Raw genomic sequence first — 19,267 nt, 5'->3', positions numbered from 1 at the left:
AATTTATTCGGGAATTTTGCAGTCAAGCGAAGCGCGTTGGGTAGAAATGAGAAACTTTCACTCCTCTTGTATTGACAGTTTTAATTTTGATTTTGATCTGCATTTTATCAGAGGCTTTCTTATCTGTCAGGGAGGGAGAAGAGATTAACATTTTTTAACATAACGCAAATGGCAGCTACGACAGTCATTTCATGTTTATACCTGTTTAGTTGATTCTTTTTTGCCTTTGGAAAACTATATTTTTCCGCCGGCCTGTCTTCACAGCGCATTGAATCGATGAGATAATTAATCAATAATTTGTTAATTGACTGTCATTTCACAGTACTCTACTCTAGAAAGACAAATAATGTTCTTCAATGAAAACGAAGCATTCTGGATAAAATGAATGATACATTGAGGATGTCATATTTCTATGTGTCATGCTTTTTTTTTTTACATGTAAGTCACTGTCAGAGTAATGCACGGGAATCTTTTAGAGTAGAATATATATGGGAACACAATAGATGGTGAAATATTAATAGTTAACACGAAGGAGGTTCAGAACAATGGAAGACTGTAGTGATGGATTCGGTTTGCTCCAGCCATATCAGACCCCGTGACAGACAAATTGCAGTCACTGGATGAGATCAAATGAATGATAAATGGAATGTCCAATAGTTTCCGCTTGTAAAATCTTAAATAATTTGATATTGGATGCCAACGCTGTCTCTTGTATTATGAATTATAAGCTATGGGAGAGACGTTGCATTACGCCTTTGCATACCGGTAATTTAGAAATGTCCTGGATGATAACTGCAATATTTCTTAGCCCTATGTATTCTGCTTCTATCATTTCATCTGCGTTCAGTTGCTTTCTATTTTCTCAAGATGATGTTCACCTATTGCCAACCAGTCAACTTTGCCTTTCCTGCAGTGATCTGCTTGTGACACGCACGCAGCGCACTCTGTCGCCTCTCCTGTGAGATTTTCTGCATTTTATACCCAAATCAGTAATTCTCCATTATCCAGCTAACAATTTGTACCGATCAGTATAAAGATAATTTTTAACATTTTTCTATGTGATAGTTCACATTAGCATCAGAGCTAATCAGAGCTACTGACTTCAGTTCGTATAATAGTATTTAAGGTGTTGGATACAAGCTCGATTATTAACATCTTAGAATCGGCATAAAGAAAGTTATAATATTTATATCATATCCAGAGCAGTTTGTTTAGAGGGCTGGTCTACCACTTGGATAACCCTTTCTCAATCACTATATTTTCCCTATGTAAAATAATGACAGTTAGACTCACCTCCTGTGCCGGGGCACTTCCAGCGATGTCAGCGCCAGGTCTGCCTTATTATGTCATGTAATCCCTGCAGCCAATCAACAATGGCTTCACTCTCACTTTCTTTGGATGAAACAGATATTCAGAAGAAGTTAGAACTGCTGCTGGTCTGTGAGGATGTGAGAGTGAAGCCAGCGCTGATTGGCTGCAGGGGACACAATAAGGGAGACCAGGCGCCGATATCGCCTGCATCGGAGGTGAATATAGCTGTTATTACCTTAATATATGGTTGGTAGTCCAAATCCTACATTCTGTTATTACCTTACATGGAAATATAGTGATTGAGAAAGGGTTGCCTGAGTAGTGGACAACCCCTTTAAGATATGGCAGACTGTACATCTGGACAAGGTTGTGCAATCTAATAGACTGAGAATTGTAGAAGATAAGGCAGTCAGAAAATATTAGAAAAGTTTCCTTACAAATTCTTACTCTAGTTAATATACACTGCTCAAAAAAATAAAGGGAACACTCAAACAACACATCCTAGATCTGAATGAATTATATATTCTCATTGAAAACTTTGTTCTGTACAAAGTTGAATGTGCTGACAACAAAATCACACAAAAATCATCAATGGAAATCAAATGTATTAACCAATGGAGGTCTGGATTTGGAGTCACCCCCAAAATTAAAGTGGAAAAACACACTATAGGTTGATCCAACTTTGATGTAATGTCTTTAATCAAGTCAAAATGAGGAACAGTATTGTGTGTGGCCTCCACGTGCCTGTATGACCTCCCTACAATGCCTGGGCATGCTCCTGATGAGGTTGCGGATGGTCTCCTGTGGGATCTCCTCCCAGACCTGAACTAAAGCATCCACCAACTCCTGGACAGTCTGTGGTGCAACGTGACATTGGTGGATGGAGCAAGACATGATGTCCCAGATGTGCTCAATCGGATTCAGGTCTGGGGAGCGGGCAGGCCAGTCAATAGCTGCAATGCCTTCATCTTGCAGGAACTGCTGACACACTCCAGCCACGTGAGGTCTGGCATTGTCCTGCATTAGGAGGAACCCAGGGCCAACTACACCAGCATATGGTGTCACAAGGGGTCTGAGGATCTCATCTCGGTACCTAATGGCAGTCAGGCTACATTTGGCGAGAAGATGGAGGGCTGTGCGGCCCTCCAAAGAAATGCCACCCCACACCATTACTGACCCACTGCCAAACTGGTCATGCTGAAGGATGTTGCAGGGCGCAGATTGCTCTCCACGGCGTCTCCAGACTCTGTCACGTCTGTCACATGTGTTCAGTGTGAACCTGCTTTCGTCTGTGAAGAGCACAGGGCGCCAGTGGCGACTTTGCTAATCCTGGTGTTATGTGGCAAATGCTAAGCGTCCTGCACGGTGTTGGGCTATGAGCACAACCCCCATCTGTGGATATTGGGCCCTCATACCACCCTCATGGAGTCGGTTTCTAACCGCTTGTGCAGACACATGCACATTTGTGGCCTGCTGGAGGTCTTTTTGCAGGGCTCTGGAAGTGCTCCTCCTGTTCCTCCTTGCACAAAGGCGGAGGTAGCGGTCCTGCTGCTGGGTTGTTGCCCTCCTACGGCCCCCTCCACGTCTCCTGGTGTACTGGCCTGTCTCCTGGTAGCACCTCCAGCCTCTGGACACTACACTGACAGACACAGCAAACCTTCTTGCCACAGCTTGCATTGATGTGCCATCCTGGATGAGCTGCACTACCTGAGCAACTTCTGTGGGTTGTAAAGTCCGTCTCATGCTACCACGAGTGTGAAAGCACAACCAACATTCAAAAGTGACCAAAACATCAGCCAGAAAGCATTGGTACTGAGATGTGGTCTGTGGTCCCCACATGCAGAACCACTCCTTTATTGAGGGAGTTTTGATAATTGCCAATAATTTCCATCTATTGCCTATTCCATTTGCACACCAGCATGTGAAATTGATTGTCAATCAGTGTTGCTTCCTAAGTGGACAGTTTGATTTCACAGAAGTTTGATTTACTTGGAGTTATATTCTGTTGTTTAAGTGTTCCCTTTATTTTTTTGAGCAGTGTATTAGAGATGATATCATCCAAACCTTTCTGCATTTTAATTCTGAAGTTTTTATTCTTAATGGCTAAACATAATGTAATGAAGCCGAATTCTACGACCGGTAGACAGCGGAATTCACTATGCAGTTGCTTAGCAACTAACACTGCTTTGCTATTAATTCTTCTTCTATAGATATGATATATTGAAAGGTTAATTATTTAAACATTATTTTATTATTTTAGTTACAATGCTGAGAGTGTTTTCAAAAAACATTGTTCAAAGACTAAGAAATTAAAGATCTTTCTTAAATTACATATTTATTCATTTAGTGACAGAGAACCTGTCTCTATAACCTCTATCAGCAAGAAAGAGCAACAGTTCAATGTGCTAATGGAGCCAATCACGTATTTAATAATGGCTACAAAGGTTTTCCACAAACAGCCCCGATGTGCCATGTGATATATTGCGTGACTCCATTGAGTTAGGAAGCACTTTCTTTTCGAACTTCCATGTGGCCCTGTTTATACTGTACCTATCCTTTCACTCAAAACCAGAGTAAGTATGGTCCTTCTGACCTATCCACCCACAAGTTAAAACTGCTCATGCTGCATATATCAGTCTAACGTTCAAGGAAATGTCCCAGTTCTAAGGTTCTGTTAATTTTGAGTGGACATTCCCTCCTCTTCAGTATTCTGTGTGGACGATAGGGTCTTGAACTTCCATTTTATCACTTCTCAACATGCATTTATCCTTCCATTGTCCAATGGCTTCCTTGTCCTGTCTGTCGCTTGTTCTGTCTGTGGCTGGAGGTCAAGCTGTCTAAAAATATGTTTATGCCAAAGTATAACTATATAACTATATCAGACTATCCTACTGATGTCTGTATATTAATAAGTCTGTCGAAGAGGCAGAAAATGGAAATGAATAACCATATGGGGTCCAGGGGTTGCATTTGCACCCGGCACTGTGACCACTAATATTAAAGACCTATGATAGTCGGGGGTCCTACTTTTGCATTAGAGCTTCCAATTATGCCTCTAGTCAACATGATGTATACAGTATACAGATATAACAGAGCTAAACTTACTGGATTCATGAGATTGAAACCTTAATTTGCCCAATACATTATGACATCGTTTTCAATGGGACTGATGGGCAACCTCCTGCATTTTTTTAAAGGGAATCTATCAGCAGATTTTTGCTATGTAATCTGAAGACAACATGAGGTAGGGGTTGAAACACAAATTTCAGTGATTCCTCTCTTATCAAGCTATGTGATTTTGTTTGCTTGTAATGATTGTTTTAGCACCAGGAGCTTATCATTGCTGGAACACAGTAGTACATGCATGCTAGTCTGACACGCCCCCTCCTGTGATAGGCACCTCACTGTCAATAGACATTGGTGTGGGCGGGGTTAGCTTCCTCAGCTCTGCTTCAATGCTTAATCTAAAAACTCTGATTGTGTCAGAATGGCTCCACCCAGTAAACTAAGTGATACATCCTAGGAGTCAGCTTATCTTTGCCTACATCAGGCTGCTCTCCAATAAGGTAGCAAAAACCTGCTGACAGATTCCCTTTAAGGGCGTATGCACATAACATTATTTAGCCTACAGAATCCAACAGAAAATGATTGGATCATGCTCCATTCGATGCATTATTATACAGTACATGCATTTTGCATATGGGGCTGCCAAAAGTTAGTACCGTATGTCTCCCCATAGACTCCACTCAGCTCTGCCATGAACATGACATCAGAAAGATGTCACACAAACTTTGCACTTTTAGTGCAACAATTGAAAACTGTAGCTATCCTTAATCTTTACATATGACTTTGCTTCCATTAGTTTAGTGCTATTGTGGTCATTGACTAGAATGTGACGTAAGTACTGAACAGTCCTATTCTACAAGTATATAAATAATGTATTACTATTTATTCAAAACTATTTTGATGTATAGTTTGTTAATAAAAAATAGTCTCTTTTTTTATAGACAGTTATCAATAGAAAGAATAACTATGTAGGTTTATGGCTATCTGGATAATTACAGACCAGCAGGGAAGTGGACTGTCAGATTGCAATTCACCCATGTATTGTAAATGTCATGTTCTGCACATATGGTTGAGAGCGACCTCTGTGTTATCCCTTCTGCTCTAATTCCTTGTACTCATCAATTTTCTTTTTCTCCCTGATCCTTACACTTGTCACCTTTGCCCGTAAGAGCATATTTCAGAAGAACATAAGCATGTCTAGGCAAGGCAACTGTAAAACGTCATCAGCTCACTTCTTTTGTTTATTAATGGGAATGGTCCAGACTGTTATTTTACTGTCTAAATCAAGCAGTAAATTAGTAAAATCATATACATATATATTATATTTATCACTTATTTTTAGACTATAGAATATAGTGTGTGGTTTATGAGATAACCTCTATAAATGCATACTCTGTGTGCATAATATGCCAATTTCTGGTACTAATAAATCCTTTGTTATTAGGCAGTACTATAGGCTGAACCAAAACAAATGTAGAAGTCACATAGTAGGGAAGATTATCTATTTGGATGGTTCTTCTGTAATGTTGTCTTTATGGGTAGGAGTGGACAACTATTTTGGACATCTACTGTAGGTTCCTCAGAATACCAAGGCATAGAGACACATTGGTTCCTGCAGGTGATGTTTAATATGTATTGGGCCAAATATGATCTTTGAGCTGGTGAGGGAACTAAGTCTTAAAAAACACCAATGTTATTTCTCACGTGAGATGATAAAATATAAACTTATTTCTTGGGAAAACCTAACAGGGTAGGGAATAATTTGGCTTTGTAGATCTGTTTGGAGAGTCGGTTAAGCATATGCATCTCCACTCCATTCATTGTCTGTTAGCTTGCCAGAGGTAGCAGAATACAGCGCTCATCTTTTTCCAACAGTCTTATTGATAATGAATGAAGCAAAGTTGTGCATCCTTGATCTCCTCTCCATGGCTCTGCATAGTCCTGTTGGGATCGCTGGGGCTCCCATCAGTTGGACCACCAGCAATCAGTAAGTTATTACCGTACTTATCCTTTTGATAGGGAATAACTTAGTTTCTTAGGAAAACCTTTTAAAAAGATAACCATTGCCCAGTGTGACTAGCTGTTATATAATACTACAAATACCTCACAGTAGCCACTCCAAGGGAAATTATTAGCTGGACATGGCTTTCTCCAACAAGACTTAATGACCTTCCCCATTGGGTACACCTTGTCGCGGTGGGATGGCTTTTACACTTTTTTTATCTAAATAAGGCTAAGTACCTTATGTTATATGTATGCATAGTATTAATATTTATTTATTTATTTACTTACTGCAGGATATTTGCTCATTTTGTTTTTATCTTAGGTTTTCTCCAACAAGGTCAACTAAAGTTGAAGTGTAGTGGTTAGATCAGGATCCAGTGTTGTTCACCAATGTGGCCACATTTAGATAAAATAGAATAGAATACTTCATTGATAACCTCTACATGAAAAAAACATTATAGCCCCGATTCAACAAGATCAGCGATTTTCACTCAGGTCTTGATGAGAGGGCGTGGTGGAGTCACATGCTTCTGGTTCATGATGAGGCGCACGCCTCGTCGTAATGAATCAGGAGCATCTGACAAGTGGTGTGCTCCTCACCTCATCAGTGACTGAAATAAGATTTCTGGTGTAAGGTATGCCACAGCTCATCATGAATTAGACGAGTTGTGGCATCATGGCCTTGTCTAGCCCCTGTACGGTCCCACCCCTTCTCCGTCCTCTTTTGCAGAGCTTGGAGAAACTGGTGTAAAAATGCCAAAAGTTGCAAAATTTGGAGTGCAAACAAATTTGCAACTTTTTAAAGTTTTTCTAAGCCAGATTTCTGGCGTTTAAGCTTTGATGAATAGGGGCCCCTGTTTTCTAAAGAAAAATCTTCTGTTTCCCTCACTTATCAAGAGGTAAGCATGAACATACATTATGATATTTGAGTTCTCACTTTTATAGATGTCCTATCTTTTGTTTTAATACTATGTATGTAAGTAGTTGGACAGCTATAATGAACATGCATGAGGTAGTCAGTGTCCTTGCATTGCTAATCTAGGTAGCATATATTCTGAATTAAAATTTTAAGAGATCTCCTTGGCTTACTATAAAATCGTACGCTATGTATCTGAGACTTTGCCTACAAAGGTGCTGAATATATTGTATAAATACAATTTTTTTCATATGTATCATCACCATCCATAGCTTTGTACAAAGCAAGAAGACTGTGCAGGGTTTCTTTCACTTGGCTAAACTCATTGTCTTTGCACAATGATGGCAGTTTGCCTGAAAGGTAGATTCAGATTGCCCTAGTGTTATGTTCTGTATCTAGGGAGCTAGTACTTATTGATCCATTGGGTCTGTCAGCGTTTCAGGTCACTTGGCTCCAAGCCTGATTTCTTCTCTTGACTTTGAGATTTGTGCTGTATGTGCTGACTACTAATTGTATTTCATTTCTTACCTGACTTCAAATAAAGAAACGTTCAAAAATACATGTAGTAACATAGATCTGAGATGGACATATAAGTATCATTAAAAAATATGTAAAACAATTGAAGTGTATAGTTATGTATCCAATGTATGAAGAAAGAATAAGTAAAGGTACATTTAACTAAAACTGTAACATATCCATGGCTATGTATTGAAAAGTAGGTTTTAAAGTATAATGGTTGGTTCTATAACTATAGGTGGTGACTCTTATAACATACGATCAGATAATTGCTTCTTAGGTAATAATATTTTCTGTTAAAGTCATTAAAGGTGAACTGAACTTACTCTTTAAATGGCAAATTCCATCTAAACGTGTCTTCTGACATGTCATAACTTCTTCTAATCCCAGACAACCCTTATAAAGGATAGCTAAACTTTTAAAAAAAACTATATAGCCACCATTCAGTCATTTTTCATCAATGGAGGCATCAGGTCCTAAAAAAATTCCCTTGATCAGTGGAAAGGGCAGAAGTGCTCAACTTGTCCTCAGCATGAGCTGAGAGATGTACAGAACTTTAGACCTTCATACATTGCCCTGCTAGCCTTCCTATGAGCAATCAATGGAAGTCTTCTTAGGATCTGGAACCCCACTGATCGCCAGTTGCTAAATGAATACTATAACATATGAAATGTTTTTAAACTTTAGTTACTCATTAAGAGTTCATTCATCTGAGATTCCCACTGAGGCATAGAGTAAAAAAGTTAAAGGGCTTGTCTTATGACATCTTTTCAGGAGCTCATGGCTCTCCAGGTTCCCAGCTTCCTGCTTGTGGGAGGCCAATGTCCTCTTTTTTAATTGACAATTCTGACCAACAATCTCGTCATGCTACAGGTCTGAACTGTGTGCTCTCCAATACTGATATAAAAGGCAGCTTTGCCTCTGTAGCATCAGAGCCTAAAACTGGCCTGGATCAGGAGTTAACAATACGCTCCAGTTATCCTGGCTAGCTTTAGAGCTGTACTTACATGCACCATTGAAAAGAGCTTAAAGCACTATAGATGTTTGGCCATGACTACTAGACTACATCGTTGGCCATTACCACACACAGGAACCCCCGCAATCAAGTACATGTGTGTGATTTTGAATTAAGGGGTTACATTTTGTTGTAAGACAACCTGAGGCCCATATGGTGTCATCATATCATTAATGGCTGTAGGCCAATCATTTAAAAGTTTCACCATGAGAAATCTCCAACATAGTGTATGCAATAGAGGATTATATATATTTTTTTATTCTAAGTGCTCTATCTGTCTTAGTTCACAGACATCCACCTGATGTCTGGGATGTCTCCATGTTTAAAGAGCACCTGTCACCAGGTCAACGGTGGACAGTTTTGGTTCTTATTTCCTTCCTACTTGTCTCTTGAATAATCCATGTTTTTTATATAAATACGCCATACAGTTCCAGAAATTTGGGCTTTTTCAACTAGGGCTAATTTTTATGGTCTATAACAAGGTTGTGTTACTCTCAGGATTCTCTGGGGAGGTGTCTTTAGGTTGTTTTACCCTAATTAACCTATGAGCACCACCTCCGTGGTAAAGACTAAAATAATTTGCTCTCTTTCAAAAGGTATACCAAAAGGAACCATATGGTGGATATTAAAAAAGAAAAAAAAGCACAGTACTCAGGGGAGAAGTGGGAATTAAGAAAGAATGGAAACTGGCCACATTTCACCGGGTGACTGGTCTTTCTTAAAGATGAATTTAGGTATACTTTATGGTGCTGCACAACAGTGGAAGCTATTAGACTTTGATAAGCACAATTTTAGTTTATTTTCTGGTCTCCAGACCCAATCTCTCTGTATACAATTCCAAAAATGTTCAGAGTTGCCTTTTTAGCACTTTCACCACCCTAAACTAAGTCGTGTATATTACCGCTACAAATCCAGGCCTGGCTTCAAATTCCTCTTACTATATGAGATTATAATTTAATCCCCCATTTACTTGTCTATGGCAAATGCAACACTACTGAATCCCTTTCAAATCAGAGACAGGGACCATTTATTCCTAGGCAACTGCCTTGAAAGCATATTGAATTTTTAACACTGTCAGATACTCAATGCATTCTTCACCTTACATTAAACACAGTTTGCCTGGTGCATGAATTGTAATAGTAAAGAAACAATTGGTTTTGTTTTACAAACATGAAGGATAGTCTATCAACTGGGAATTATTTATGTGAAATATCAGTGTGGAAAGCTGTTTAATTTAGAAAAATCGAACAATACTGAATTGCAGTGCAATGAAGAAGCAAGAATATCTGGCTATTTTCTAGAATGTGCTCTTTACTCTGCTAGGATTTGCATTCAATGGGTGAAATGATCTTTTGTCTACCACAAAAGATCTTTGTTCTCGGCAGTGCATTGACCTGTCTAAACAGGACTTGTACTGCTTAGAACTATGGCAGTCTATGCACACTGAACGATCTCTTACACATCGCTCAATGCTCATTGGAAGTGTGGTCTGCCTGTGTAAACAGGCTATTAAACAACCAACCGAACGGTAAGTATTTACTAATCTCCAGCTCTTCAACGCCGTTGGTTGATTCATGTAAACAAACCTTTACATTTCCAGAAAGATCCATCAAATCTATCCCACAGCCTGAGCCACTACAGTCATGGCCAAAAGTTTTGAGAATGACACCAAAATTATATTTTCACATGATCTGCTGGCCTCTGGTTTTTATTAGTGTTTGTCTGATGTTTATATCACATACAGAAATATAATTGCAATCATATTATGAGTACCAATAGGTTATATTGACAGTATGAATGAGTTAATCCAGCAAGTCAATATTTGCAGTGTTGCCCCTTCTTCTTCAAGACCTCTGTAATTCTCCCTGGCATGCTCTCAATCAACTTTTGGACCAAATCCTGACTGATAGCAGTCCATTCTTGCATAATCAATGCTTGCATTTTGCCAGAATTTGTTGTTTTTTGTTTGTCCACCCGTCTCTTGATGATTGACCACAAGTTCTCAATGGGATTAAGATCTGGGGAGTTTCCAGGCCATGGACCCAAAATCTCTATGTTTTGTTCCATGAGCCATTTAGTTATCACCTTTGCTTTATGGCAAGGTGCTCCATCATGCTGGCAAAGGCATTGTTGGGCGCCAAACTGCTCTTGGACGGTTGGGAGAAGTTGCTCTTGGAGGACATTCTGGTACCATTCTTTATTCATGGCTGTGTTTTTAGGCAAGACTGTGAGTGAGCCGATTCCCTTGGCTGAGAAGTAACCCCACACATGAATGGTTTCAGGATGCTTTACAGTTGGCATGAGACAAGACTGGTGGTAGCGCTCACCTCTTCTTCTCCGAATAAGCTGTTTTCCAGATGTCCCAAACAATCGAAAAGGGGATTCATCAGAGAAAATGACTTTGCCCCAGTCCTCAGCAGTCCACTCCCTGTACCTTTTGCAGAATATCAGTCGGTCCCGGATGTTTTTTCTGGAGAGAAGTGGCTTCTTTGCGGCCCTCCTTGAAACCAGCCCTTGCTCAAAGAGTCTCCGCCTCACAGTGCGTGCAGAAGCACTCACACCAGCCTGCTGCCATTCCTGAGCAAGCTCGGCACTGCTGGTAGTCCGATCCCGCAGCTGAAACGGTGTTAAGATACGGTCCTGGCACTTGCTGGTCTTTCTTGGGCGCCCTGGAGCCTTTTTGACAACAATGGAAGCTCTCTCCTTGAAGTTCTTGATGATGCAATAGATTGTTGACTGAGGTGCAATCTTTGTAGCTGCGATACTCTTCCCTGTTAGGCCATTTTTGTGCAGTGCAATGATGGCTGCACGTGTTTCTTTTGAGATAACCATGGTTAACTGAAGAGAAACAATGATACCAAGAACCAGCCTCCTTTTAAAGTGTCCAGTGATGTCATTCTTACTTAATCATGACTGATTGATCGCCAGCCCTGTCCTCATCAACACCCACACCTGTGTTAATGGATCAATCACTAAAACGATGTTAGCTGCTCCTTTTAAGGCAGGACTGCAATGATGTTGAAATGTGTTTTGGGGGTTAAAGTTCATTTTCTGGGCAAATATTGACTTTGCAAGTACAGTAGTTGTTTGTAAGCTGATCACTCTTCGACATTCATTAGTATATGCAAATTGCCATTACAAAAAATGAAGCAGTAAACTTTGGAAAAATTACTATTTGTCTCATTCTCAATACTTTTGGCCATGACTGTAGGATAAATTTTTCAGAAAAAAAAATGTTAAATTGTCTATGCTTAAAGCGGTAATTTTAAATCTGCCCCAATTTTTTCCACATTAGCAATGCAGTTGAATATAATCTTTATTTTATTTTATTTTTTTATCAGTCATTGCATCCTCGGTAGAAATTGACTGTAATGGTATTTCATGAGATTACCTAAACTGTGTCCAAGAGTATGTCTTCCCTGTGATCAATCCTTTATCTTACATCTCCAGTTCTAAAAAACCTCCATGTATATGTATATTTTTAAATATTTGGTAATGAATATATTTAATTCTCCCCCTACATTAAGATTTAGTGGCCCTTTCTGTTAATGTTTTTTGGAAAAGTCTCTCAACTGACGCAGTTTATTGAGCCAAAACCAGAAATCAATTTAAAAGGAATGGGAAATAAAAAGAAAGGATTTATGTTTTTCCTTTCTACAGGATCCACTTTTGGTTTTGGCTAAAAAAACCTAAATCGATCACTGCAATGAGGTTTTTGCCAAAATGCTTTGTGTGAACCTACCCTAAGGTAAAATTTATACTACTGTTTTTCCTGTAAAAAAAAAAATCAGCTACATATCTCCAGTGGACCCAATAACAGAAATCTAAGACTGCCCTTTGGACTTGTGTGAGTCCACAAGCAGAGCCATGGTTCCATGGTTTCTGCCCAGCATTCGCTCAGTAAGTGGCTTTGAACCTATTCTTTGGTTCTAGTAGTCATTTAATTACTTATTATTCTCAATTTACACCTTGTTTAAGTCGTCACCAAGACATAAAAGGAGGAAAATAAATGGAAATATTACTTAATTTCTGATATCTCATTGAGATATTTCTGAGGACAATATTTGTGGAGACCGTGAAGTTCACTTGTTTCCAGAACAAAATGTTTGTAGAACGCCATGATGACTGGCCACAACTAAATAGCTTCTTGCAAAGTGCCATCACTTTTAATATATGTTAAAAGCTAAGTAAAAATAGATACAGAGCTTCTGGATGTATTAACAAGTGCACAATATATTTTTGGACCTATAACATGTGAATATCATAATTTGACACATCACTGTATGAGAGAAAAAATTGTTGTGGAACTTCACAGTTGAAAGAAGTGAAAGGTGTCATTTAGAAAATAAAGAACACAATAGGATAGGAAACTAGTTAAACATTTTAGTATAATATAGTAATAAGGAAAAATTGGTCATTCAATGTAAAAAAGAAAAAAAAAGCAGTAAATGGAGTTAATTCATTAAAAAGAAGAAAATGTATGCCCAGATAAACATTTCCTCTGCTACAGAAGTTTTCAAGGTTCTTGATTCCATCTAGCCCCATGGCAGATCAAAGAGGATATATTTCTGTGTATTGCTATGGCAACTCACTTTAATTATGTGTCATAGCAAGAATGAAGAAACAAAATGGAGTGACAAGTGATGGGCTGATGCAGGGTGAAAAAAAAGGAGAAGTGAAGTGCAGTAGTCAAGCTTTTAGAGAAACATGGAAAAACAATGGATATAAAGCTTGCAGCAATCAGTGGGCCATAAATATCCTGATATTTACTTTGTAGATTATTTGATTTTTTTTTATAAATTGAACACATAGATTTGTAATATTAGTAACGCTTAAATTGCCTGCGCTTTTACTATACATTATTGATAGGTTCCCATTGATATTCATATAAATTAATGGGGTTGTCTGGTGACACCATATTGATGACCTATCCCAAGGATAGGTCATCAATATGAGATTGTTTGGCGTCCGACACCTGGCGTCCCCCACCGATCCACTGCTATTTGCTCTGGATGTAAATACATGGAATGGAGTAGCATTCGAAGCGTAGCTTCCGCTGCTGGTTACAGCAGAACAGCTCCTATTCTTTTTAATACCAGATTGGCCAGAACTCGGTTGAATAGGAGCTCTTTGGCAGCACCCCCGACAAAAGCCTCAACATTGAATCGAGCTCCGCTCTACAGCTTTATTACATTTTACATCTGGCCACCACCAGAGCTGTTTTCAGCTGATCGTGTGGGTGCCAGGTGTGGGAGCCCAATGATCTAATTTTGACAGGTCATCAGTATGGTTTGACAACCTCGTCATGCCTTGTAACTGGAAAGTTCAATAATATCAGAGTATCCAAACTCAACAGTTATCGAGAACCAGCAGTGGACAGAGGTTTGAGCTTATAGTGGAGGCATTGTACCATGGTCGGATCACACATACTGAACCTAGGGTTCAAAAATTTATAATTTGGTCTCCGACATAAGATCCCTCAAATTTGGCAGTAGTATGCTGAGCTCTGTAGTAAAATACATGATACTAGTGTTCCATAATCCCAATTAAATCTATGTAAATGATTACTATTATTGAAAATTCTTGCTGAAATAATTATAATATTTTTATTTGCAGGTTAATATGATGTCCACATGGTTCTCCGTTATTGTATCATTTTTGGCATTTTTTTTGCATATTTTAAGGTACAATTTAGTCAGTTATTTTATAACCAAGAGTCAATGCAAAAGCTGTCTTCCATGTTTGATGTTCTCTTTTCACATAGATTTTATATCATAAATATCTCTCTGTTTCTTCTACAGCTGGGACAACATACATCTTTAGTAAAGGAGGAGGACAAATAACATACACATGGCCGCCGAACGATCGGCCCAGCACACGTGCAGACAGACTGGCCATAGGGTTTAGCACTGTACAAAAAGAAGCAGTATTGGTTCGAGTGGACAGCTCTACGGGACTGGGTGATTACTTAGAGCTGCACATTGTAAGTAATATATTTTTATTTTTAAATCATTATTGTATTACAGTAATCTGTGTTTAAAATGATCCCGTTCTTTTTATGTACATTCTCAAATCAGTAGAAGTTTTAGCTATTACATTATTAACATATTACATTACACATTCTTCAGATGATCACCAAAAATATATTGAAAATTGGTCTTCTAGAGAGGAGTTTTTCACAATAAAAGGATGTATATAGTGGAAAAAGAATTTAGAATTGATGAAAGTTCCCAAATTCACCAAACCTCAATGCTTCTCTCCTCTCATGTCACAATCATATGGGTCTATTAGGCCGGGGTATGGGGACCTATTTTGTATTTTTGGTGAATCACTTTTGGCAACACTTGGAAGAAGCATGTTGGTCACTAGTGATATATTTTCCCTAACTAAATGGTTATTCAAGAAAATCACTGGTGGTCATGTTGTTGTAAAGTCAGGTCCGAAGAATACTAAGTTAGTTCAACTAGTAGGACCTCTCCAAACAACTTAAAAGAAAGGAGGCCCTACAAATTAGACTTAAATTGATCCAAACCATCCATCAGATTTTAATGGGAAATAAAGGAGGCCCTACAAATTAGACTAAGGTGATCCAAGCCATCCTTGAGAATTTGATGAGACTGAAGGCTATCTAATCTGTTTTTTATGTTCTGCAACCATTTGGTTGGCCTGTACTGAGGAAAAAATGGATTGTCAAGTTTGTTTTTAAGAGGAATAAGCCTTTATCAAAGGCATCTTAAACTGGCTTACTCTCGTTCCTCCTTTAGATTACCTTCATGCATGGACAACCAAAGATGTTTGTTAGGCTAACAGCTATTGTATGTATTTGGTCAATAGAGATGAGCAAATTTATTCAAGTGGAATTGAATAATACTCAAATTTTACAGAAAACCATATTCTCCAAAATGCAGATTTTTTGTAATTCATCCAGTGCAAATTGATCAAGATGGTCGACCATCAGGTTGTCATTTTTCTGAACAGAAGAGGTTAGCAAAGGATTGAAAAAAAAATAGAGAAACGAATACTGACCTCCTAGCCATCTCTGCTGCACACTCTTCTCCATAGGTACTCGATACCTTGTTCTTACCACCACAGTTTGCTGAAATCCAGGGCCTTATCAAGCCAGGAGGGGTAGTGATGTCTGGGTATTCTCCATGACTTTCTAATGGGCACTTTAGGCCGAGACGTCTGCCATGGCCAGCCCAGGATGTCTCTGTGCATGCGCAAAGACCTCTTGGGCCTAGTCATGGCTAGCGTGAAGATGGCAGCTGTAAGAAGAGGACCGTAAAGGAGACAATGAGCAGCAGAGTTGAGTGGTGATTGAAAATTGGTTGTTTTTTTTCTACATCTTACGTTTATCATGCTCTTGGTGTCCTCAGACCCCAGAACATAATAAGGAACATTCAATTCACAGAGAATAAATTGGGTGCAAATTGTCACTTCTGCTGATCTCTAATTGCCACTTTCTCTCATCTTCCAGGATCCCATAAAAAAAAACTTTTTTTTAGTTTTAAGTAGAGTTGTACTTTAATACATTGGTGCAATAAAGAATTGAGAAAATACAGTTTAAATAATTTCTTCATTTTGTAGAGTTTGTATGTAAATCTATGATATTATCAGAAAATAATCTAAATTATTTTTTAATTTTTGGCACATTCATGTCTGAAAAGATTAACAAAATAGACAACGATGTGTATTCAATTTTTAATTCATTTCAGTTTCGCATTGTATGTGCATTTTACTATGCAACTAAAAACATTTGGAAAATGTGAAGTCCAATATAAACCATTTATAGTCAATTTTACCTTCCATTCTTATAACACATAGAAACAAAAACAGTTCTATGCAACCATCCTTGTTTGGACATCGATTGGTGCTCAGTTATTATAAAAAGTAAAACTGATTTATTGTATATTAGGATCCCAAAGAGCAACTATTTCACTTTTTTTAGAACATTTGTTTCTTTTTTTAATCCAGTTTACTTTGAAGTTTTATACACTTTATTTTTCCCCAAAGGGATTCCATTGTTGGTCCTGGGACGATCTTACAATGAATAATAAAAACAGTTTGCTTTAAACTTGCAAAAGTATGGGAAGGCAGAGATCTCAAATTTTGGCTTGTTTCTTTCCTTCAGGCTGTTTCTAAAGACATATAAGCAATAGCTTGGTGTCTTGATAATTCACTGTTTCCTTACACTTATATTGAGGGTTTTTTTGAGAATTGGACATGAGACGTGTTTTATAAATCCATCAAGGGATTTTGTAAGATAGTATAAGGTGCATATTATATCAAGATGGGTTATTTCTATGGTGAATTAACCATTTAAAGTACCTAGTTGTGGTATTTTAACGATAGATATGATTACCCTGAAGGTGGCCACACACATTACGGGAGATTTCCTAAGCTAAATGTTCCCGAATTCTGGCTTACAAGACTGGCATACATGCTTGACACTAAATGTATTATATCTCTTAGACACTATTTGTGCCTTACTAGTTTTGAGAAGTGTCCAAATGGGTCTATGGTAAAGAGAAAAGTGATTTGCTATAAAATGGTCCAAATGTTGTCAATATCGAAAGGAAGCCAATCAAGAGGTAATTTAAGGAAGTGATATGTCCAACTCATATTACACTCTCGCTGATAAATATGGAACATTTTCTGTTAGCTTGGTCATTCCATCCACATTTCCATCCCCTGACATATGATTCTTAGATGCTGAAATTTCCCCAAAATTTCCCACTACAGCTTTTAAACAAGGACGTGGTAAAAATGGCTATCATCTACTCCCTTCTTTTTCTTCTTTTTCTCTGTGCTGTAATCAAAAGGCACATCAGAGTGTAGCTCGATATCTTAGACAAAGTTAGAGTGACCAGTTTTAATAATGCCAAAGGTGGGAGGATGTTGTTGTAACCTCTCTACTGTATACCTATGAAAACATAATAGATACCTATAGAATTGTCCTGTCTTACATTTTCTTGCATATTGCAAGATAAGTGGAGTGAGATGACTAGCTTTTTAAAAAAAAAGACATGATTTCATGCTACACTGTCGGGAGATGTTTATGGTATATGTGTATATGATATGGTATATGTGTCTATATGCAATATGAAATACAGCCTAAGGATGTTTTTTCTACCATGTTGCCATAATGTTTTGAAATAGTTTTAGTAGAAATTAGAATTATTAAAGGGGTTGACCCTGAACTTAAAATTGATGATCTCTTCAGAGGATATGTTATCTATATGAGATAAGTTCCAGTCAAACACGCGGCACTTTCACCAATCAGCTGGACATTGCTCTGGATGGGTGTTCGTCACCCTGAAATTAGAATTATTAAAGGGGTTGACCATGACCTTAAAATTGATGACCTCTTCAGAGGATAGGTCATCTATATGAGATAAGTTGGGGTCAGTCATCCGCCACTTTCACTGATCAGCTGAAAACTGCTTTGGATGGGGGTCCAACACCCAAAACTCTCACTGATCAACTGAAAACTGCCCTTGGGGAGAGACTGACACCCAGAACCCCCACGGATCAGTTGAAAACTGCATTAGGTTGGGGTTCAACCCCTGGCACTGTGACCAGTCAGCTGAAAATGGCTAAGAACTAAGCGATGTATGGAGAAGAACACATGATGGCCATAAATTAGCAGCCAATGTAAGTACTTCTCTTTATAGAAAAAATAGCAAATCCAGCATAAGGATCCTTAAAAATAGTAGTATTCATTGTAAATCCATTAAAATCCAATCCATCTCCACAAGATACCGCAGACGCGTTTCATTGAAGACGTAGTCTGAAACGCATCTGCGGTTTCTTATGGTGATGAATTGGATTTTAATGTATTTACAATAAAAACTATTATTTTTTAAGGATCCTTATCCTGGATTTGCTATTTTTTCTACCAGTGAACTTGCCATACTACATAGTTTTCCGTGCAATTGGGACTTCCTTACTTCGGGTGAGCTGATATTTTGTCCTTTTTGACTACTACTTTTTATCTCCCCTTCAAGTGAAATGCAGTGAAGGGAAGATAAAGTTCAGTACTCAGCAACGGCCACTAACCAATGGATGGTGCTACTGTATTTCACACCATACAATGCTTAGTTTTAATGGCTGCCAGAGCAGTTTTCAGCTGATCCAGTGGTTGGACACATGTTTATACTGCACATATGTTATAGGCACATAGAACGGAGGATGGCCCTATCCAAATCTTGTAATATGTGGACTTATTTGCATTGCAATCTAAAAAAGCTGAAAGTGGAGAGGTAGCACTTATCTAAGCCAAATACAAAAGCTTCACCATGGTCTCGAAAAGGGGTAAAACGCTTGTCGTAAAAGAAGAATTGCACTTTTCAGTCTTGCACAACACTTGCAGTCTGTTAATATCATTTCTATTTTCAGTATGATTGCATGAATATAAAGCGATGATATCAGAGTCATAA

The 19,267-nt window shown here is 38.4% G+C and overlaps 1 protein-coding gene across 18 annotated transcripts in view; it reads left to right on the top strand.

Annotated features, from left to right (window-relative positions):
- NRXN1 (neurexin 1) overlaps nucleotides 1-19,267 on the top strand; it is a 1,901,072-nt gene that overhangs the window by 1,434,447 nt on the left and 447,358 nt on the right. For all 18 annotated transcript variants that reach the window (XM_073672110.1, XM_073672115.1, XM_073672114.1 and 15 more), the window contains one exon: nucleotides 14,630-14,811. In XM_073672110.1, the coding sequence (XP_073528211.1) occupies nucleotides 14,630-14,811 (182 nt within the window). The remainder of the gene's footprint in view (nucleotides 1-14,629; nucleotides 14,812-19,267) is intronic.

The sequence above is a fragment of the Phyllobates terribilis genome, unplaced genomic scaffold, assembly GCF_046119375.1.
Source record: "Phyllobates terribilis strain yellow unplaced genomic scaffold, ASM4611937v1 Scaffold_3__8_contigs__length_932513732, whole genome shotgun sequence".
NCBI lineage: Eukaryota > Metazoa > Chordata > Amphibia > Anura > Dendrobatidae > Phyllobates > Phyllobates terribilis.
The sequence above is the reverse complement of the archived record's forward strand: the minus strand, read 5'-3'. Positions and strand labels throughout refer to the sequence as shown.